The 23,366-nt window shown below is 45.5% G+C and overlaps 1 protein-coding gene across 2 annotated transcripts in view; it reads left to right on the top strand.

The window, feature by feature from the left end:
• Positions 1-3,561, top strand: part of TNC (tenascin C) — an 88,950-nt gene extending 85,389 nt beyond the window's left edge. For both annotated transcript variants that reach the window (XM_081065940.1, XM_081065941.1), the window contains 2 exons: positions 836-999; positions 2,824-3,561. In XM_081065940.1, the coding sequence (XP_080922066.1) occupies positions 836-999; positions 2,824-2,934 (275 nt within the window). In that variant the 3' untranslated portion in view covers positions 2,935-3,561. The remainder of the gene's footprint in view (positions 1-835; positions 1,000-2,823) is intronic.
• The last annotated feature ends 19,805 nt before the right edge of the window (positions 3,562-23,366 follow it).

The raw sequence follows: 23,366 nt of genomic DNA, 5'->3' as shown, positions 1-23,366 counted from the left end.
GCTACCCACAGCCCTCTTTCTACCACACTATGCTGCTTCTATCAGAAATGAGTCATACAGTCCTCTGCTTTTTCTGTCTGACTTATTTCGCTTAGCATCATACTCTCAAGATACATCCATGTTGTCACAAATGTTCCTATATCATCTTTTCTTACTGCCGAATAGTATTCCATTGTGTATATATACCACAACTTCTTTATCCATTCCTCTATCAAAGGACATTTTGGTTGTTTCTATGTCTTGGCCACCGTAAACAAAGCTGCAATGAACATTGGAGCACACGTATCTTTATGTATAAATGATTTCAGATTTTTGGGGATAGCTAAGTGAAATAAGTCAGACAGAAAAAGCAGAGAACCACATGATTTCACTGATATGTGGTATATAAACCAAAAACAACAAAAGAACAAGACAAACAAATGAGAAACAAAAACTCATAGACACAGACAATAATTTAGTGGTTACCAGAGGGTAAGGGGGTGGGGGGAGGGAGATGAGCGTAAGGGGGATCAAATATATGGTGATGGAAAGAGAACTGACTCTGGGTGGTGAACACACAATGGGATTTATAGATGATGTAATACAGAATTGTACACCTGAAATCTATCTAATTTTACTAACAATTGTCACCCCAATAAATTTCAACAACAAAAAAAAAGAGTCCTCAGGTGACACTCGTGTCCCATCCAGTCCCATGTATGATCCTAAGTCTGGGTCCAGTGTTCAAGGTCGGCTCACCCCAGGACATTTCAGTTGTCACCCCTCATTCTGCCCCTCACAGGCCACAAGAAACTCCAAACTGAGATCTCTCAGAGCCGTATTTTCTCTCTCCCAGGTGACTCAATGGCCTACCACAATGGCAGGTCCTTCTCTACCTTCGACAAGGACACGGACTCAGCCATCACCAACTGTGCTCTGTCCTACAAGGGGGCCTTCTGGTATAAGAACTGTCACCGTGTCAACTTGATGGGGAGATACGGAGACAATAACCACAGTCAGGTGAGTGGACAGTGAGGGCCCCAGACCAGGAGATGCTAGAGCAGTTCAGCCCCTCCATCCTGGCTGAGACGAGCAGGCAGAAACCTAAGGGTGAGGACGTGATTCTTCCCAGCAAAGCGAGGAGAAACCTCAGTGACACTGCAGGTCGGGTTAAAATCACAGAAACAGCATGTGGTAACTCTCAAAGGTCCTAAGGAGAACCATCAGTTAAGTGGGTTCCAAAACAGAAAGCTTTCCTCAGACAAAATCTTTGTCTGAACTCCAAAGGGAAAGCAGATAAAGTAGAGCCCGTCCAGGTGAAGCAGGGGTAAAGGCAGGGAGTTCTTTCCATCTTATTAAATTGCCTCCATTATACTTCCATTCTGAGCATAATTGTGTCACCTTTACTGCCTTGTCGCCTAACCCCATGCAATACAAAGTCTTTCCGGGGGGGGGGGGGGGAACAACCTACATGCCAAAAGGAAACTTCTTTTTCCATCCTTCCATCCAATTTTAGAAGGAGATGACATAAAAGACCACAAAGGAGGAAGGTATGGGAGCCCAGTCCTAGCTCTGGCTCTGCTCTGGCCACTGTGTGGCTTCTGTGAAATCACTTTCCCTCTCTAGTTCTGTCTCCAGAATAGTACAAGCAGGGCTTGCTTCGGGCTCTGAACCTCTATCAGCAGACAGAACGGGGGAGAGGAAGGCAGCACAAGGACCAAGTTGTCAGGCTGCAGTACCTCCCCATCATTGAGAATTACAAACACATTTGCTCATGAAATAAGCCAGCCATCCTCAAATCCCACCTCCTCATCAGACTCAGAGACCACCCGGTCGGTATCTGTGAATGCTAAAAAATTAGAATCAAATAAAGTGTCTATTTCTTTTGCTTCATTTCACCAGCCATTAACTTCATCCCGGCTATGTCCCCTCCCATCTGATAGAAAAGAGGGGTCAGTGAGTGGGGTAGAGGCCTCATAGGAGAACTCACTGATACTGACCCCCACCCCCGGTGGGACCAGGGGCCTTGTGGGATTCGACATGCAGACTCTACCATCTGTAGACTACCAAAGAGTCAAACATAGAACTAGGAGGCGCAGACACACATGTAGTCTTTTCTTAAGGAAGCTTTTTGGCCAAAATTCCAAGGATATTTCTCTCTACTTGAGATTAGGGAATTAATATTCACTGAGTACCTACCGTGTGCTCAGTACTGGGATAGCTCCTTTACCAGCTCGTTTAATCTTCAAAGCCTTCTTTCAAGATTGGCATTATCAGACCTGAAGGGAAAAGAAATGATAGTGGAGCTGAGGCCCAGAGAGGTTTGCTAACTTGCTCAAGACCATTTATCTCTCCAGTAAGAGCCCTAAGATTCAACCCTACACGTCAGGTTGCAAAATTTGTGTTCCACCCATGACCTTTCTGCCATTCCACACCAACCCCTATTAAAATACTCAGTAGGAATCCTGTGAGTAATAGACTCCCCTTGCATGTAGAGACTCAATTCTCTAACCTCCAATCATGACCTGAGTTTCTTTCGCACCTATTCCTAATGATGGCAAGTTTCATTGGCCACCATTTTGTTTCAAGATCAAAGCTCAATGCAAAATCACATGGCTTCTGACTAGAGTAAAAAAAAAAAAAAAGAAAGAAAATTGATGCAGCCATCTGGCCTCCTTGAAAGTTTTCACTGCACAAATCTATAGACAGAGAACAAGAGACAGCTATGAACTGCCAAATAGTCAAGATGAAACAGAACTTGTTTGGTTCTGCCAACGAAACAGCAATGGCCAATGAACACCTTGTCTAATGGAAACCACTCTGGATGTCTTCTCTTTTTTACAGGGTGTTAATTGGTTCCACTGGAAGGGCCACGAATATTCAATTCAGTTTGCTGAGATGAAGGTGAGACCCAGCAACTTCCGAAATCTCGAAGGCAGGCGCAAACGGGCATAAATTCCAGAGACAACTGGGTGAGAGAGGAGTAGGGCCCAGAGAAAGAAAATAATTTTACCAAAGTATCCATACGACCCATCCAACCATCAAGCCACACCTGGGCATTTGGCGGGAGTTGACACTGACCATGGATCATGGGGGCTGATGGCAGCAGCACTGGCTTCCCCGCTCTGCGATCCCTTCCTTCGCACCAAAGACGACGGTCTCCAACAGATTTGTTTTGTTGTTTGAATCAGCACAACCCTTCCAGTGACAGTCTCACAATGGGTTTTCCTTCTCTTGGGTGGCTCTGGGAATGGGGGAGGGGTAGGCTATACAGTGGTAGTTTGTTTTAGAACCAGCTGTATTTTACACAAAGCTGTATAATTAATTATCATTATTTTTGTTACCAATGATTCAATGTGTGTCATTGGAAGCCGTCCCCCCCCCCTTTTTTTTTACATTTGATACAGTGGAAACCAGAAAAGCAATACCGTTTCGATTTTAAGGATAAAATTAATATTATTAATATAATAATGATGATAAAAACTAAGGATTTTTTAAGGAGATCTTCCTTCCAAAACACATGTGGACAGTACCTGATCGTATTTTTTTTTTTTAATAAAAGCACAAGTACTTTTAAATTTGGCTGTTGTTTTGCCTTTCTTTGTTGAAACTGAATTCCACCAAAGCCAACGTATTTAAACAAAGCAGGGATGCTGGAAAGGAAAGGTAAAGAGGGGTAGTGATCTGGTGAGAGGAGAAGAAAGAAAGGGAGATGAAGGGCTGGAAGGGAGGGAAACACTTTTTTGGACAAAGATGAACAAGGTTGGAAAAAGCTTACAACTTAAGTCTCAACTCCTTGCTCAACATTTCCAAGACTAATAGTTTACGATTTAAAAGATGCTTTTATACCCATTTTCTAATGTAATCTCCTAACAATTCTATGAAGGGCGAGGTGAGAATTGTTATCATACAAGGGCTAAAACCCCCAGAGGCACAACTGCCTGAGTTCAAGTCTTGGCTCCACCATTCCCTCACCTTTGTGTGCCTGGGTTTCCTCACCAGTAAAATGGGGACGGTCACACTTCTTCATTTCATAGCATTTCTGTGAAAAATAAGGATGTCATCCATCTGAGGTCCTTAGCATACATGAAATGCTGATATACATGAAATGCTAATAAGTGTCAGCTGTTACTATTAGTTTATATATAACGGACTGGGGTTCATAGAAGTACCGGAACTTGCCCATGGCTACTTACCCAACGAATAATAGAACTAGGAATGAAACTCTGGACTTCTGGCCCCAATGTTCTGCTCTCCCCCAGGCCCGGGACTTCCCTGAGGAAATGTGCGCCATGGTGACAAAGTACAGGTTGCAGAATGAAGACGTTCACCTGGCTCCTTCATCAGGCTCCTACAATCCCCAAATCTTAGATCTGGAAAGAATGTCTGTTAGGAATGAATGGCTCCTTCTCCCCTACTCGAAGCCCTTTAAAGAAAGGGAGCCCAGTGTCCCCCAGTCTCAGCCTGAATATATGTAGTGATGGAGGAACTCACTGCCCAGCACAACATATCTGTACTCAGCGAACATGAGTCAGAACCACACCGCACAGTATCCATACCTTTTAAAACACGGGTGTTGGTGGGGGGTGGGCAGAGCAACTCCCAGTTCATTCTCTTAGGAATTTTCAGCAAATTAACTGATTTAATGAAAATGTTTGGGCTGATAGGCCTCATTCAAATGGAATGTGATGGCTCAGAAGTGAGGAGAAGAGGAATTTACAGCTCCTGCCACATCCTTTGCCTCTGAGTTCATCATGCTTTAATGAATGCTGTCATGTTATATATACAATTTGCTGTTCCAGATCATAAGACTTGTTGCCTGCAGCTCAGCCATAGCAACACTCGCCTTGCTCCATAAACCCAAACAAACGGGTGCCCTGTAACAACCAAGCCTTAGCAGGAAGCTTAACCCTCTGTAGGCTGCAGCCTTGGGAGTCTCTGAGCTCCAGCTCCAACCCCTCCTAAGAAAGAGAGATACAACTAACCTGGTAAGGTGTTTCCCAGAAGCTGCACAAAAATCAAATTCTGAGTGCTGAAGAAGCCACATCAAATAGGTGTTCTTAATCTTGGCCTTGGAAAGGTTGTAGCTGCACCCAGAAGAGCCCGAGGCCATGGCATTCAATGCTTCACAGCTGGTTTCAAACTGCCTACACAACACGAGCTCTGGTCCAAAAGCTGGGGTGGAAAGTGCAGGCTCAACATTTCTCAAACACATCCCTCAGTCTAGTCGCTAACTCTGCGGCTTTGTTCAAGCAACCCCCTGCCTCTTGAAAGGTCTCCTGATATTCTATTCAACCCTCAAAGTCCAAGACCAGTTTCATCCCCCATGAAGTGCTCAGCAGTGCTCCATGGAGAATTCATTTCCAGAGTGTTTGGTCTTCCCTGTGACCCTCCCCATCTCCTTTCTCCCCTTCTCCCTGCTCTGTATACTCCAAGGCCCCCTGTATGAATTATATCGATGGACTCCCATGCCCTCAGGCTTCTGGCCGGGTTTCAAAATGGGCAGCATCCACAGGACATGGAAGGGAGGCACCTGGTGGGATGGTGAGCTGAGGGTCGTCAGGGCACTTATGTTCCAGCTCTTTCTCTGCTGCATCCTGGTGGGCTGACAGTTTCACTCCAAACAGAATTACAGTGCCTATCAACTGGCCATCTCCATAGAAATCTCTCTTAGGTTTCAGATTACTGCTTCCACACTTGCCCCCTCAGGCCTAGGGGCGGTCTCTACACTTCAACTACTGTTAGACCAGGCTCACTGACACTGTGGTTCTCCCCAGTCTTGCACACGCCTTTGGAAACAATCCCTTCACTGAAACTCTTCTCAGGGACCCTGGCGGGTACACCCACTCTCAGGGATACCTCGGCTCTCGGTACCACTGACATAGCTGCCTGCTTGCGTGACCCCAGTGTTTCTACTCACGCCTCTCCCCGCAGTGAACATTCGTCATTTAATGCCTTCCCGATACCCAAATTCCTTTCTAGTTTTGGAGCATTGGGTGAGGACCCTGCTGCCCACCATGGAAGCCACAGAGGAAAATGCATTTTCCTCCTCCCCATGGCAGCCAGAGCGTAGGCACATAACTTGGGCTATGCCCACTGGATATCTCCAGACAGACTTGAGCAAGAAATGCAAACCAAGGAGCCTGTGAGGCTGGCTTCCCCACCACCACCATCACAGTGTCTACCACACAGCCCTGTCCTTTGGGACTAGGATCAACCCCACCCTCTCCCCTACTCGGCTTGCCCCTCCTAAGCCATTCTCCTTCCCATCATGCTTTGCCAACCCCAGAATATCTGGAACTCCTGTGGGCTATGCGGGTTGGTTCTCTTCCCCCAAGATTCTCACTTACCTTTTCATGTAAAAGTCAGGACTGAGCACCCTCATATGCACAGCACTAAGTGAACAAAATAACCGTGGCCCCATCCTCTTGCAGCCTCCATGCCAGGGAGAGGCTGGCAACAGCCACCACATTGGATAAGCCAAAGTGTCACTGCCAACGGAGGGCACGCTATGGAAGCAAATGTGAGACGCAATGAGACCATCTAAAGGGGACCTGACCTGACCAGGAAGGCTTCCCTGAGGAAGGGCGTTTGAAGAACAAACTCATCGGTTAGTAGGAGTTAACCAGTGAAGGAGGCAGCAAAGGCAGAGGGCAGAGTATCTCTACAGGTCTTGATGCCCAGGAAGCAGGGGGCCACGGCTGCAGCAGGAACCCGCTTCTACAGGATCTTTGGGTGCACAATAAGGATTTTAACCTTTTTCCTAAACGCCATGGGACACGACTAAGGAATTTCCAGCAAGGGAGAATTATGATCACATCTGCTTTTTAAAAACTATCTTTCTGTGGCAGTTTCCATCTGGGCCGGAAAGTACAAGATGGGAAAGTCCTGTGAGGAGGCCCCTGCAGGAGTCCAGGTGAAAGGTGATGGCGTTTGCATAAACCTGGTGTTCTGGAGAAGGAGCATATCTCCTAAGAGTTGTTTAGAAGGTAAAACTCATAGGACTTGGGGTTCCAGAGAGCTTCTCCATGCCCACACTCCCGTTCCTGAGATGTCCTCAGTTGCTACAGGGATCGTTCCTCAATGTGGGTGTCACTCCAATTAGGCCAGCCTAATTAGGGATGTGGGGAGCTGGAATCAAGTCCCCATTAACTCCTGGAATAGGGAGAGCTGTAGGGTCCTAGAGCACTAGGGTGTCACTCCTTGGAATTTGGGTGGGGTGGGAGGGGGAATCAGGAGAGGTTTGCTTGAGGTCACTGTGGTTAGAATGAGGACTGGTGACACCAAGAGGAGGCTGTGGCTAGATGCAAAGGGTGACGGTGGTATAGGGTCTTGCCTCGAAGGCTGTGTGTCTTCTGAGCGCAGCTGAGAATTGCTGGAGGTATTTAGGCAGGAGCGACATAATCAGCATTGCTCTTTAGGAAGCTCACTCCCGCACTCGAAACTCATTTGCCCCCATCTGCCTGTGTCCCCTGGCCTCAGTTGGCTGCTGGGATCCTCTCGTGCACCCCGCCAGGATGTGAGCTGGTGTGGTATAGCAGTGGCCAGCAGAGGGCACAGTCGCCACGTACGTGGTCCTCCCTCCCCAGGGAGCTCCCAAGATGGACTGAAAGCTCAGACAGGAAGCAGGGAAAGAAAGGCTCTCTCCTTGGTGGTGAACACACAGTGCGATTTATAGATGATGTAATACAGAATTGTACACCTGAAATCTATGTGATTTCACTAACAATTGTCACCCCAATATTTTTTTTTTAAAAATCAAAAAAAAAAATCGCTCCAATGCCAAGACTGGAAAATAGATTTCAATATATTATAGGAAGCATACACACACACACACTCACACACACACATATACACACCACAGACAGTCAAAACAAGCTCTCACATCAGCCCAGTAGTATGTGCAGTTACAGGTTAAGAAATGGTCTCAGAGCAGTGAAATGACTTCTCCCAAGTTCCGGCCTTGAAGTGCCAGAGCTGGGACTAAAACCTAGGTCTTCTGAGCCCAGAGGGCTCAGGGCTCTGAGGAACTCCCCCTGCACACTTATTCCTTCATCCATTCTCCCATCAGGACACATAGAACACCTGCCCTTTGCCAGTTCCCTCCTAGCACTTTATAGTTTGCAAAGCCAGTGTGACCATAACAAATTCTTCAACGCAATCTTTGCAGTCAGAGCTGAGCTTGAATCCCCAGTTTCCCAAATACCAAATGATCTTGGTCCAGTCGCTTCATTTTTCTGAGAATCCCTAAAAATGAGGATGAAGAAGACCTACCATGATGAGAATTTATGAAACTTAAAAAAGAAAATGGACAGTGCCCGGCCTGGAGAAAGTGCTAACACAGGTTTGTTTCTCTAAAGTGGAAAGGAGGTTGTCCAAAGCTGAGTGTCTGGGTTCAATACTTACGTCAACCAGCAGATGGCAGTCTCCCCTGGCTTTAGGAGGACACTACATGCAGGGCTCCTTGTGGAAGTGTCGTGGACTTTCAATGCCAATTAGGCTCCCAGGCTCAGATACTTTCGAGAAAACACTTTCTTCAACTCCTCTCTACTCCTTCTCTCCATAAGGGGCTCAAACTCTGCCCAGGCTGGAAGGCCACTTCTTCTGTTCTTGTCTTCCCCCTCTGCCATGCAAAACCTCCTGTCAACAACCACAAACGCTCTAGTTTATCATCTCTTGCAAATAAATACTAGGATGGAAAACAGGAACGTAGGGGACAGGGACGGGAACTCTGGGCCACGTGTCCAGCCCCCACTCAGATCCTACAAGGACCTCCTGGAAAGGATCAACACCCTTCTCTGGCACGTCTAATGGCTCCATCATATCAACATTTCACCACGGATTTACTTTTGTTTCCTCCTTCCTTATTGTTGGTTGTGAAGGCTGAGTTCATTACTGTCCTATGCTTGTTCCTTTGGCTTGCCCCTGGCCCCTTCTATTCTCTTCCCCTACCGCTCAACTTTGCAGTACAGAGGCACATCTAGAAATGGGGACTAGTTCCTGTTATCATTGTTATTGTTTTACTTTCTCTTCACTTTTAATCCTGGTTTGAGTGGTGGTCCCTCCGATTCTCCTGAGCAGCTTGGGCAGCACTGAAAACAAAGTCAAGGGTCCGTGTTCCCAATAATTGCCTCCTAGAGTGAGTCTGTACCCCAAAGAGTTGTAGAGCAATGCTCTCGAAATGCTGAGTCATGTCGTCTCATCCCACTGCTTGAAAGCTGGCCTTCTGGCTTAGAGCAAAGCCAGGTGTTACAGTGGCCTTCAGAACTCTGAGTGACCAGTCCCCTGTTTTCCGTGACCTCAGCCTCTCGTCAAAATGCTCCTGCAGTTCTTCAAACCCAGCAAGCACTCTCCCGCTTCAGACCCTTCATCTGCGATGCTCTTTCCCCCAACACATGCATAGCTCACTTCTCACTTCCTTTAGGCATCTTCCCTCCCAATGTCCCTTTCAATGAGACTTTCCCTCACCATCCTACAGAAGCCACACACACCTGCAAAAACACAGACACACAAATGCACACAAGCCCAGTGCCCAGTACTCTTCTCTATTTTTCTCCATTGCACATAATTCCTCTGGACATACCACTGGTTTACCTATTTCTCTGTATGTTTTCTAGAATCCAGCTCCGTGACAGCAGAGACTTTATCTGTATTTCCCTGCTGCTATGGCTCCAGCTTCTACAACAGAACCTGTTCGATCATTTCTCAGTCATTACATGTTAACTGAATACATGGCCAGAACTGGAAGGACAGGTGAGCAGTCCTTTTTAGCCTCACCTTGTCTTCTATTTAATTTGTGGAGTGTTGATTCTGTTCCCAGATCATCATTTTAAGCAGAAACAAACTCAGAGAAGATGTGATTTTCCCAAAGCTGCCATGAAATCGATGTGGCTTTGAATTCAGTTCCTGCTCACCCACATCATTACCTCAACAGGTCAGAGTCTAATAGTATGATTTAAAGAAACAGCAAAGGAATTCCTCTATCGAGAGCCCCCGACAGCTGCCTCTCCTGTGGTGGGACAGGCTGTGGGCTGAGATTGTCTTACAGACAAGGAGGGAGAAATCCGCAGGACATTCAGAGAGGAAAACACCATAACTATCAGTCCTTTCAAAGACGGAGCATGGTATATGTCCAACCAAAATCTCTTCTCTGGGGACTTTTCACACCTGTCATCTCTTGGCGAGCATCCTCCCAATTTTGGACATCACCCCACCGCACTGAGAACCATCATTTCTCAAGGACTGATGGGAAGGGATCAAAATTAGCTGACCTGTGAAGCTTTCTTTTTACAGGCATTACCTTTAAAAAGGTTACTAAAATGACAGGGAAAGAGACAGAGAGAATTCTCCAGGTATGGTAAAGCATCACTAACCTGGATTCACCTAGTCGTGGGTTCAAGAGCTTTTCCAAGAAGCGCCTCCGTTTCCCAATGTAAAATGAGGCTGGACCATCTCTAGAGGCATTCAGCTTCTCTGTGTATGCATTTCCCTGCACTCAAGGCCTTCCAAGCAGTCAGCATAGGAAAGAGGGGAGCAAGTCCCAGCTAGGTAAATGGGGTTTGGGAGAGAGACGCACAGCGGACCCAGCTCAGTAGAGGCCATAGACCACACTCCACGCTCCCTTCAATTGAACCTCAGAGTCAAGTTTGGAAAGGCATCTGTTGCTACCCAAACATGCCAAGGTAGCCAAGAGCTTCCATTCAGTGCAATACAAGATTAGCTCCCGGGCAGGCTCCAAATGCCACGAGGGCACAGATTGCTCTGCTGTGTGCACACGACCCACAGTGCACAGCACAATAGCTGCACAATTAAGATTTCCTTATTAAGAAATTAATTTATAATAACTGCCTGGAAGTTATTGGGAAAGATACCAAGGTCACAACCAAGCGCAGTAAAAAAAAGAAAAAAGAGTACTACTCAATTAATAGATCTCTTATTAATATTGGTATTTGTCATCCTTAGAATGGTGCATATTTTGCCAATCAGGATAGTGGGAAGACTAGAAACACCACCTCTTTAGAGAGAGAGAAATGGAATAACACGCAGGGATATATCTCTGTCTCAAAATCACTGAAGGTCTGTCATGGAAGGGAGAGAGCAGACTTGTTCTGTTGGCTGACAGAGAGAAAAAACTTGGTGAAATCTACCTGGGGACAAATTGTACTCAAATAAGAAAAGAACTTCTAATGACCAAAGCCACCCAAAGGACAAGCAGGCTGTCATCGGAGCAGTGGGCAGCTGATATTGGAGGAGTCATTCGTCTTGGTGATGGTTCAGACCTTACAGAGAGTGGTGTTACCGTGTCCCTTCCAGTCCCAAGACGGACTTAGCTCTGCACCTCTGGTTCAGTGAGTTCTTTCACACAAGTGTCCAGCAGCTTCTGTTCGAGGTTTTCAGTCTCCAGCCTGAGTCTAAAATGCAACAAAAGGAAAGGCGATCATGAAGGAGTTCAGACACCACGAGACACAGATATTATTCTTAAGAAGAAGGTGGCCTCCTTGGGGAGACAGTAGATGACATAAGTGTTCTCCCCCCCAGGAATGTGCTGGGAGGAGTCTTACTTGTAAGCTGGCAAAACCCTAAATTTCCTAAAACATCTAGGTTTAATCAGTTTCTCTGAAACAAGCTCTTTATAGATAATGAAATCTGCAGCCCCCAAAGGACTCTGACTTACTGCCAAAGAATCTCACTGCCTCCTGGGCCAGGATGGCTGAAAGAGGTGGCTCAGGGCCAAATTTCACTTTCTAACCTTCCCTTAGGAAGTTACCAGAGGTCTGCGTAAAGGGCAGTTTCTACAAAGGAGATCTTAAGTGTATCTCCGATGTTATCATTCAGGTCCCAGTCACCACTTCATTCTTTTTCCTACTTAATCTAAATACCAAGAGCATTCAAATGGAATTTAAATGGCTTCGTGAGCAGCATATAATACATGTTTTTAATACTAAAGTTTGAGGTTGATTATAACAAGAACGGTAGACATGGAGTCGAGAAATAACCTCCCCGATCAGACTGTGGGTGTACTGGGTGCGGGGAGGCAGGAATCATTTCTTAGCAAACGCTGTAGCGGCAGGGCCTGGCAAGGAGGGTGGCAAAGTGCTAAATCAATGATCAGTCAATGATCAATCGATGGATGGTTTCCAGCTCTGGCTCTGCTGCAGAACCCATGATGTTACTTTGAATACCTTGGTTACTTAACTTCTCTGAGCTCCAGAGTGTTTCATCGATAAATCAGAAATAATAACAGCTACCTCATATGATTGCAATAAATGCAATAATGTGTTCAAAGTGTCCCAGAAAGTGGCCGGCACATAGTAGGTGCTTAGGAAGTGGTATGCCCCTTCTACTTCCTAGAACCCTACTTCACACAAAGTAAATAAATGATCAGTAAACATGTGCCTGGATGATCGATAGCTGGAACTACTACGCATGCTCTCAGTTAACTGAGGACGAAGCACAAATGGGTGAGTTCATGTGTCTCCGCTCAGGTAGCTGCTCCATGGAAGAGTGTGAGGCAGAGGAAGAAAAGGAAATCTGAAATTTAAATATATCTCTGCTAACTGCGAGAGGCAGCTGACATGTGTATTTGTCTTTCGTTGCTCTTACCATGATTACTACTTTGCCATTTCAGCTCCAAAGAGCAAAGTTCCTGGATCTTCTAGAGCATTCACAGAATTCATGGCTTTAACAGATTCCCATTCATAGAGCTGGACATTATAGATACAGTCAGCCGTACCCAAAGTCACTTATGCCTAAAGGAACCCCTGGAGCATCCAGTCCCCACCCACTGCTCCCAAAGAGTTTATTTTACAAATGAATGTATACTTCATGCTGTAATCAGGAAGTGAAATTTATACCATCCAACATGTCCCCTCACTGCCATTGCTGCAGGGAAAGTAAGGACAAATTCATCGCCCACTTTCTCCGATCATCACGGCTCAGGTCTGTGGCACACTCTACTCCTTCTAGTTCCTTCCACTGCTTCCTGCTCTCTTTTTCATCCCAACGGTTTGGTTTTACTTTGTTTAATCCATACACCATTGCAAGTCTTTCCGCAAAAAAAGGTAAGATAGAACATTAAAAACATAACTTTTGCACACAGATTCCCAATTTGAACTTCCCTAATTTGAAAACAATACCTGACTTTTCCCCCTCAGATTTGCCATCTTTAAATAAGTAATGATGCTAAAAATAATAACATCAACCACTTACAATCGCTCTGGATATAGGCCAGGCACTGTTAAAAGTGCTCCACGCATACGAACTCATTCAATCCACACAAAAATTTCATGGTGTAATAGCATATGTCCATTATGCAGAGGAGGAACTGAGGAACAGGAAAGTGAGGTGACTTAGAAACACACTGTTGAGGAGGCACTGGATTTAATGCAATTAGGATTAAAATGGAATGCTTTAATGTAGAACCCCCTCATACGGGAACTGTGAGGACAGCTGTGAATATAATACCCTGCACATGCTGGCAGTAGAGTCAGCCCACACCGTACAGACACTGACTATAATGAGAAGGGACACAGACAATAGTTTAGTGGTTACCAGAGGGTAAGGGGGGTGGGGGGTGGGTGATGAGGGTAAGGGGGATCCAATATATGGTGATGGAAGGAGAACTGACTCTGGGTGGTGAACACACAGTGGGATTTACAGATGATGTAATACAGAATTGTACACCTGAAATTATGTAATTTCATTAACAATTGTCACCCCAATACATTAAAAAAAAATTATATTTTCCTTCCACCATTAAAATTCCACTATCAGAAATTACAGAACCTGACTATAAAAGCAATGGAAGTCAAGAGGTTATTTATTGTTGTAACTGGGTTACTGGATAAAAGATCCATAAGCCAAAAGGGCACGCACACTAATGACTCCCCGGCTGCAAGGCAAACACATCACTCCACCAGCTCTTCCTCACCTCACGCTTTCCCTGCAGCGTGGAGAATTGAGACAGGGATTGTGAGGGCATTGTGAAGGGAAAACCTGAGACCCGGCTCCTGACCCTGGTCTGGCGGGTGGCTTACACTGTATTCAGGTAAGCTGGTCCTGCTAAGCTGGTCCGATGGAGAAGTGGTCGCTCTCACCTGGGGCTTGGAAAATTATGGCCATGGTCAATAGAAGGTACTGCCTGCTGTTCTGCATTCCAGAGTCTCCAGCATTCCAGGGACCACTGCAGGCTGCTTCCCCTTTGCACCAAGACTCAAAAAAGCGGCTCTTTAAGGTCTTAAACATCCCTTTGCCGTCAGTTTTGGAATGAGCCGCAGCCAGGTAAAAATGCATCTTTATCGAGGTATGCACTAAAGTAAGCACTTCTCCCAACATTTAGTGAAACCATCAGCGTGGTCACGCTAGAGGAATGGAAACCAGATACAGAGAAGTGCTCTAAAATGGCAACGCAGGACCAGAGGGTCATCTAGTCAGTTCCCAAGAGAGCCTCCTGCCAGCCTGACATGGTCTGCAGAAGTCACACTGGACACTCTGGTCTGTCCCTGAGTCCCCACTTCCTGCTGCCTGGTTAACTTCTGCTTGTTGCTTACCCTGCCTGCTGCACTTGACTCTGATATCTTCCACCCCAACACATGATAATCAACCAAAGTTTCAGTACTTCTTTGGCACCTGCTTCCTGGACTGGCACTGGAATTTGATGCTCTTCTTCGTAATGACCCAGCCCAAGTCGGGCACACGTCTTCTTCAAACAGATCCCATCACCCGGACACTCTCATGGACTTCTCGGCCTTAAGCTACCCTGGCCAGGCTGCCAGAGAAGGGTCATAAAAAGAACAATATCCTAGGATGAAATAACCCCAGGTTGGCTCCTTCAGATAGGCTAGCAGGAAAGTCCCCGCTGAGAAGATGACATGTGAACCTAGACCTTTGGGAAACAGTTGACTAAGTAAACCGCCTTCAGCAGCCCCTTCTGGTGTTCCACGTTGCCCCTAACATCTGTGCAGCAGCAATGGGTACATGCTCCTTCAAGCATGTGCCTCGAAGTCTCTCCATTTCTCTGCCCCAGGGCTTTCTTCTCAGCCTGGCAAGCCCTCTCAGATCGAACCCACAGACATTTCCAAAGTAAGGGGTGGGGAGTCACTGAAGACCCTCAACCAATGGGGGACAGGAGCTCTGGATGAATATGCCAGGCTCCTCTCCTTCCACAGGATAATCCCGAGGCCCCCTGGACTCGCCTCCTCACAGGGACCCCGTGGGAACCTGACGCATAGCACATCCTGGCCTTTCCTTCCTCCCTGTCTCTCCCTGTCCACGTCCTCATTCCTGCATCCTGGATCGCAAGCTCTTGTCTCGGGCTCTGCTTTAGGCCTGATAAGCTGAGGAGAATGCACGCCGTGGTTAGAGTGAGAAATAGGAGTGCTCTGTAAGCTCAGGTCTGTGAGATCAGATGGTGAACGGGCCATGGAAAACCTTTAGATGTCAGACCACAGCCTAGTGGTCAAGAAGGTGGAGCACAGCCCGGGAATCCAGCCAACAGGCCTGCAGGCAGCTGTGGAGCCTGGGGATCTTGCCTCACCAGGGCTGGATAGAGGCGTTGAGCCTCTGCCAAGCTGGCTGATTCAGGGAAGGAATTGGGACAGTCAGGGAAGGGACACTGAGGCAGAAGGCTGCTCATCGAAATGGGGCCACCAGGGAAGCCACAGGGGAAGTTCTGACTCAACCTTTATGCAAGTGCCCAGAAGTCATCTCTAGCACATTGGATAAGGCATGAAAATAACCGCAGCTTTTCCTGAGCGGCTCATTTTCAATCTGCTAAGCAGTTTTCATAATGAGCTCATTTAGTTATCAAAACAACCATATAAGTCATTCTCCCCATTTTATAGATGAGGAAAGTGAGCCCACTAAGCACTAGAAACAAGAGTGGAATCCAGAGTTGTTGGATTCCAAATTTCATGCTCTGACCAACCACTGCCCTGCCAGGGTTCAATGGTGCTGCAGCCCAAGTTCAAAGTGAACAACTGAGCCTGCAGATGTAAGCTTGCTGGCTACAGGTGGGAGGGGCTGGGAGAGATAGAAACTGATCTTGGTGTCAAAATGCACCCCCGGCCTGGATTCATCAGCATCATCTGGGGAGAGATGCGCCCTGTGACAGCCTCACAGCAGCAGTGACCCTGTCCTGTACATTCACACTGCAGCTGTCCTTCCATTCCTCAGGAACGTCTCTCAGACTTATCATCTACTTTCAGGACCTGAAGGGGAAGGACTCCAGGTTCGGGTGGGCGGGATGCTTATTTCCTTGTCATTTAAAAAAGAACCACAGCCATGCTTATATCTGCAAGGGATGCTTTCATCTACAAAACATATTCCAGTGTTTGAAGTCACCATGCTGAGGATGAGTAGAGCAGACTGTGTGACTCCCATTTCAGAGCAGAACAAACAGTATCAGAGATGAGAGGCAGGACAGGGTGGGAGAAATCCCAGCCACTGGCCATGGCGCAGGGAATGCCCACTCTAGCCCACACTCTGCCCCTGCTTGGCCTTGACTCCACACAGATGCCCTCTCCACACTGGACACTGACTGTGCAGGCTGCATGTTGGAAAGGGAAGAATCCAAAGAAGGAAGGAAACTGCCTTCCTGAACAAGCCCACAGAGCAGAGAGCAAACCTACCAATAGCACTGGACCGTGAGCAAGCAGTCCATTTTAATAGCGTCCTGCCTCCGAGTGTATGGAGTTGTCTGTTCCAGGAGTCACCCAACCCTGGTCAGTACAATCCTTCTGCAGTCGAGACAGCTTTCTCCTCTAACTCAGCGCAGCAGATTCAGTATCATTTGGACCTTCCATCTGGTACTCTCCAAGCTGGACTTCACTTGGCTTCTGTGATGTCCATTCCTTGCTCCAGTCCTTGCCCGTTCCCTTCTTCATTGCTTCTGAAATCAGTGAGAAGACAAAGCTGGGAACCACCCAACTCTCCTCCCTGTTGGAGAAGAGCTAGCCCCATCAGATAATCCAAAAGCAGATCAAAGGGCACCAGACCAGTTGCAGGAGACCCGGTACTGACCTTAGCTTGGCTTCTAATTTACCAATGCACCTTGAGCACGCTCCTTTGGCTCCTTGGTCTGGCTTTTCCATCTCTAGAATTATGGGAGCTCCCTCACTGTTATGAAGCATGCTGCTAACACTTTAGGATTCTAACATATAGACGTAAGGCCCAAGAGAGAAGGATGACAGTTAGTCAAAAAGATTTCATTGAAGGGGAGAGAATTGTCAAAGATGAGGTCATGTTTCTGAAGGCAAAACATCGGACTGTTTCCATATTAGCAAATTCCCACTGTTTGAGAGGTCGTGAAAGAGAACTGAGAGGCCACAGACTCTGGATTTGCGTAGACCTGGGTTCAAACCTCACCTATACTCCTAACTGACTGTGTGATAGCAGGAATTCACTTCACCTTTGTAAGCCTCCATTTTGTTGTTTGTGAAATGGTAAATCTCAGAAATTTGTGGTAATTAAGTGAGATGACGGAAATAACACACACTAAGTTGTGGCAGAAAATTTCCTTGACTCTCACCATGCTAGCCTGAGGAAGAAAGCTATCTTGGGAAAGCAGGGGGAGGGAGGGCGGCACTTCATTCATTGATGTTTCTATGCATTTATCTCAACATTATGTGTCAGGCATTGGCAATACAGAGATGAATAAAACATAGCCCCTGCCCTCAAGGAATTCAGCGTCTAAGTGGGAAGATCGGCATCTAGACGTGCTCACTACCTCCTACAAGTGCAAGAGAGCCAACACTTCCACTTCTAGAAGAATGCCACAGAGAGACAGATGGTGCTCATGGAAACATGACAGAGATGACCACTGCAATTCTGCCGATAAATTTAAAAATCAGAAAAAATATAAATGTTCAATAGGAGATGCAATAGGAGATGCAAATAAATGTTCAATAGGAGAGCAAATAAATTACAGCAGATGAATCACTAGAATCATTAACATGTAGCCTCATTAAGAATGACTGAAAAATGCAGTTATCAAAGTATATGTATAGTTGGGTACACTGATTTGATTTTAAAACAAAATATTTTGCATTTTTCATGGATGTGTGCATCTGTGTGTATAAACGTGTTTTCCAAGTGGACTAAAAGAAGCCACATCTGGTTGCTTCTGGGGGAGGGAGGAAGAAAATGGTGTAAGGATAAGGGGACAATAATTTCATCGACAATAATTTCAATCGAAGGGGACGATAATTTCATCTGTAATGTGTCTCTCATGTTTAAAGAGACTAGCAACAAATATGACAAATTAATTTGGATAGTGGTAATGCATGTGATATTATTCTTAATATTGTTCTTATTTTTTAAATTTCTCAAAATAAAAGTAATCAACGTGTAGCAATGTGTTGAACAAAGAAGGGTGAAAGTGCCCTCTCAGTTAGCCTAAGTTGACCTTAGAGTACATGTTTGAAGGGCATGGTCAGGGGGGGCATCAAGGCTGCTAGGAAGTAGCCAGCAGCAGGCAAGGATCATGACCCGTGTTGGTTAATCACATCGATGCTATCTGGGAGTCAGCATGACACTTGGTTTGAAGAAATGACGACCTAGTTTTCACGCCTGGATTCACCACTTACTAACAGAACACGATCACAAATGTAATCACACATCAGCTCTGAAATGTGTTCCTTTCTCTAATGAATTCAGTTCTTCATGCCAATTAGTGGATAAAATGTGAACTTTAAATGCCATAGCATGTATACTTCATGTCAGCTAATAATTTAAACAGACCCTTTAGGAACAGCTCAATCTCTCTAGGAGAAAAGATCCAATCTCGAAAATGATGGTTTCCTGTTTGGCATCCCAAACTCTAATCCAAGATCGTGCATGGGCATGGTTTACAGAACCTTATGATGGAAGCAAAACACTGGGGCCCTGAGGCCAAAAGCCAGTTGGATGGTAGAGGCAGAAGTAACACCTGTCGTCCACCTGATTGTAGACTGACATGTTAGCCCTGCAAATGAGGTCTGCAACAAAGGAAACCTGAGGTCTGCGCTCTCTCCCTATCTCTCTGTTGCTGTCTCTCCTTGGACAAAGTCTAGGTGCTTCCTGGCTAACTCAGCCCCACCATTTCTAGACCTTTCTGAGATATAGTTGAAAATCCGTTTGGGCTCAGCCCAAATAGCTTATTATCTCTGCAGCCTACCCTACAGAACCACGTTGGTCCTGCTATGATGGCCCTTCTAAGCAGGACCCCACCCCAGCACCCCGCTGTCCACAGCACACAGGGACCGAGGGCAGCGGCTACACTGCCACGTTTATGTTGAGGTGGCTGCCCTGACACTGACACAGCATCCTGTGAGCTGGCTCTGACTGGCAGCTCCCCAAGCAGAGACAAGAAGCAATAACCACCCTCTGTTCTGGATGTTTCTTTCATTTACCTAAAGTACTTCCCTTTTCTTCATCCACTGCCCTCACAGGATAGTTCAGCGTCTTCTCCTTCTTCTTTCCCAGACTTCTCCTTTCCCTAAAACCTTAGGCTGGTGAAATGGTTAATTTTATGCACCAATTTGGCTGGACCATGGTGCCCACACATTTGCTCAAGCATGTCTGGGTGTTGCCGTGAAGGTATTTTTTACGGAGATTAAGATTTAACTCAGTAGACTTTAGTAAAGCACATTGCCCTCCATCATGTACATAGCCTACATCCAATCAGTTGAAAGCCTGAAGGAAAAGACTGACCTCCCTCAAAAAAGAGGAAATTCTGCAAGCAGGCTGCCTTCAGACTCAAGCCACAATATTAGCCCTTCCTTGGGTCTCTAGCCTGCTGGCCATCCTTTCTTTCTCCATTAGACTCAGTGTGCAAGGCTATATGGTCTTACTGAGGAAGTCAAGTACACGTCCTCTGGGACGATGAACTTGAAGGAGAGGGAAGGCCGCAAGGAAACCATGGCTAAAGGGAAGAAACTTAAATTTGTTAATAAAAACTTTACGGTGACGGAAAGACAACTGACTCTGGGTGGTGAACACACAGTGTATCACAGATGATGTGATACAGAATTGTACACCTGAAACCTATGTAAATTTACTGACCATTGTCACCCCGATACACTTTAATAAAAAATATAATAGAATAAAAATAAATAAATAAATAAACTTTTATCACCATCACCCTATGGGATCTTGGACAAGGCTTTTCAATCTCTGAGCTTCTGTCTCACAAAGTTGCTCAGCTAATCGGGACCTTACTAGCATCATTAGCAGAGGTGCTCATTTGGGGAGATGCTGCCATGCAGCAGTTACAATACAAAGTTCAGCTGGGATTGTGAATGGTGGTGTTTGAGGTTTTGTGTGTGTGGGAGTTGGATAGTAAGTCAGCGTCGAGGGGCCACGTTTGGGGCTGTATGTGGTGGATGGGTGCAAGGTAACTTTGAGATGGCTACATTGTAACCAGGTTGTAAGATCCAGGGGGAGAGTAGAGTTGGGACTAGCAGGTATGACAGGACCAGTGACTTGGGGGCAGTGGAATGACAGAGAGAAAGAGAGAGAGAGAGAGAGAGAGAGAGAGAGAGAGAGAGAATGACAGCTACTTCTTCCCATATTTCTTGCTCCAAATGATGGGAACTTGGTAAATTTGTCTTTGATGAAAAAAATAAAAATAAAAATCTGTGCTGGAGCCAGCTTTAACCTTTCATCCTACCAGGTAAGGAGCAAACATTCTGGCAACTTCACCCATAGAGTCCGAGGAGGATGGGAAATTCCCCTGGAAGCCCAGAATACACTGAGGCCAAACTCTGGGCTTTTTCTGAGCAAACATTTTGAGAGAAACCAAAGTGATGATGATGCGAAGAACCACGGGGGCTGTCCCCTCGCACAGAAGCAAGGCTGATGAAAACACAGGGATTAGTACAGATGAATCATTGTCAGTCCTCTCCCTGAGAGCACTTGCTCGTGGCAAACCAATAAATACCAGCTCTCCGAAAGCGCTGACAAGTCACCCACTGGGCCTGGGAGCAAGAGATGGCTTCCGAAGTTGGTGGGAGGACAGAGCGGGGAGTGGAGACACGGGGGCGTCGTCCCCTTCCAGAATTCATGTTCTTCCTTTTGGTAAGATCATTTCCTACTCTTTCAGAAGTGTGGGTGATTCTAGAATCTAGATGAATGGTGCCCGCAATCCTGACCTTCCGTGGCTCCCGTGTGGGTGGGAATTCATGGCCCTCTGTGACTCCTGCCCTTGACAATCAGGAGCAGGGTGCTCTGCCCACTAGGAACTCAGGAGGCCAGAAGGGCGGCTGCCTTGCTTTGATTGACAGTGAGGACAACCTAAAGGTCTCTGGAGTGCTTCCTCCAACAGCATCGAGGGTGAACAAAGCTTTCAAGGGGCAATATTCCATTCAGCCTCTTGACCATGGTGATGGATAAACAGCCTACACATGTGTTAAAATGCACAGAGTTAAATATGTACAGATACACACAGCAGAATGAGAACGAGTAAAATTGGGGAAACCTAAACATCAGTGGATTCTATCAATCTTAACATTTTGGTCTCAATAGTCTATCAGACTATAATTTTACAACATATCAGCACTGGGGCAAACTGGGTAAAAGGTACATAGAATCCTTCTGTTTTATTTGTTATCTTAAAAGGCTGGTTTATTGAGATATGATTCACATACCATACGATTCACTCCTGTAAAGTATACACTTCAATGGCCTTTAGTATATTCACAGAGTTGTGTAGACATTACCACGATTTTAGAGCAATTTAATTATCCCCCCCAAAGAAACTCCCCATCTTTTACCGATCACTCCCAAATTCCCCCTTACCCCAAGCCCTAGATAACCACTAATCTTCCTTCTGTCTCTATCGATTTGCCTGTTTTGGACATTTCATATAAATGAAATCATACAATAGGTGGTCCTTTGTCATTGGCTTCTCTCACTTAGCATTTATTGTAGAATGTATCAATAGTTCATTTCTTTTTATCAATGAACAATGTTCTATTGTATGGATATACCATATTTTGTTTATTCATCAGTTGATGGACACTTGGTTTGTTTCCACTTTGGGGTTGTGATGGATCATGTTACTATGAATATTCACGTACAAGTTTTGTATGGGCATACATTTTCAATTCTCTTGAGTGTATACCTAGGAATGGAATCACTGAATCATATGATAACTCTATGTTTAAGCTTTTGACCAACTTCCAGACTGTGTTCCAAAAAGAGCTGCACCATTTTACATTCCTACCAGCGTATATAAGGGTTCCAGTTTCTCCATATTCTCACCAACACTTATTATCATCTCTCTCTCTCTTTTTAATTATAAACATCCTAGTGGTATCTCATTGTGGTTTTTGTTTGCATTTGCCTTTCCCTGATGGCTGTTGAGGCTGAACATTTTTTCATGTGCTTATTGGCCATGTGTGTATTTTCTTGGGAGACATGTCTATTCAAATCCTTTGCCTACCTTTTAATTGGGCTATTCATCTTTTTATTATTGATCTCTGTATTATGTCTTACAATTGCATATGAATCTACAATTATCTCAATACAAATTTTAATTTAAAAAAGAAAGGACATTGAGGGAAGCTAAAAGGACATTCAGGAAAGAAAATGAAGTAGTGTTTCACCAAAGAAGTAGTGTTTCGCCAAAGAGGACAACCAAACACATGAAAAGATGTTTGATAACATTAACTGTTAGGGAAAAGCAAACTAAAACCACAATAACATATAACTACACACCCATCCAAAGGGCTAACATAAAAATTAGTGACAAAAGCAAATGTTGCTGAGGATGCAGAGAAACTGGGTCATTCATATATTGTAGGTGGGGGTGTATAAAATAGTACAGTGACTCTGGAAAACAGTCTGTAAGGCAGTTTCTTACGAAAACAAACAGGTAACAACCAGACAGCATGGCAATTGAACTCCTGGGCGTTTATCCCAGATAAATGAAGACTTCTGTTCACAAAAAAGCCTGTACATGACTGTTCATCGAAGCTTTATTTGTAAAAGCCCCAAAATGGAAGCAACCCCAATGTCCTTTCAGAGTTGAATGATTAAATAAACTGTGGCGCATCCATACTATGCAGTGCTACTTGGCAATAAAAGGAACTAATTATTGATACACTGAACAACTTGCACGAGACTCCAGAAAAACAAACTGCATGGAAAAAAACAATATCAGAAGGTTACATACTATATGATTCCGTTGATGTAACATTTTTAAAATGACAAAATTATAGAAATGGAGAAGAGATTCATGGTTGCTAGGAGTCGGGATGCGATGGGGAGAAAAAGAAGGAGGTGGGCATAACTCTAAAAGGGTAACACCTGGATAGGTCTTTAGAAATGCTGTGTATCTGACTGTACCACTGTCAGCATCCTCACTGTGATTTGGTACTATACTTTTACAAGATGACCAATGGGGGGAT

The sequence above is a fragment of the Rhinolophus hipposideros genome, assembly GCF_964194185.1.
Source record: "Rhinolophus hipposideros genome assembly, chromosome: 11".
Lineage (NCBI taxonomy): Eukaryota > Metazoa > Chordata > Mammalia > Chiroptera > Rhinolophidae > Rhinolophus > Rhinolophus hipposideros.
This window is presented reverse-complemented; position numbering and strand designations above follow the sequence as displayed.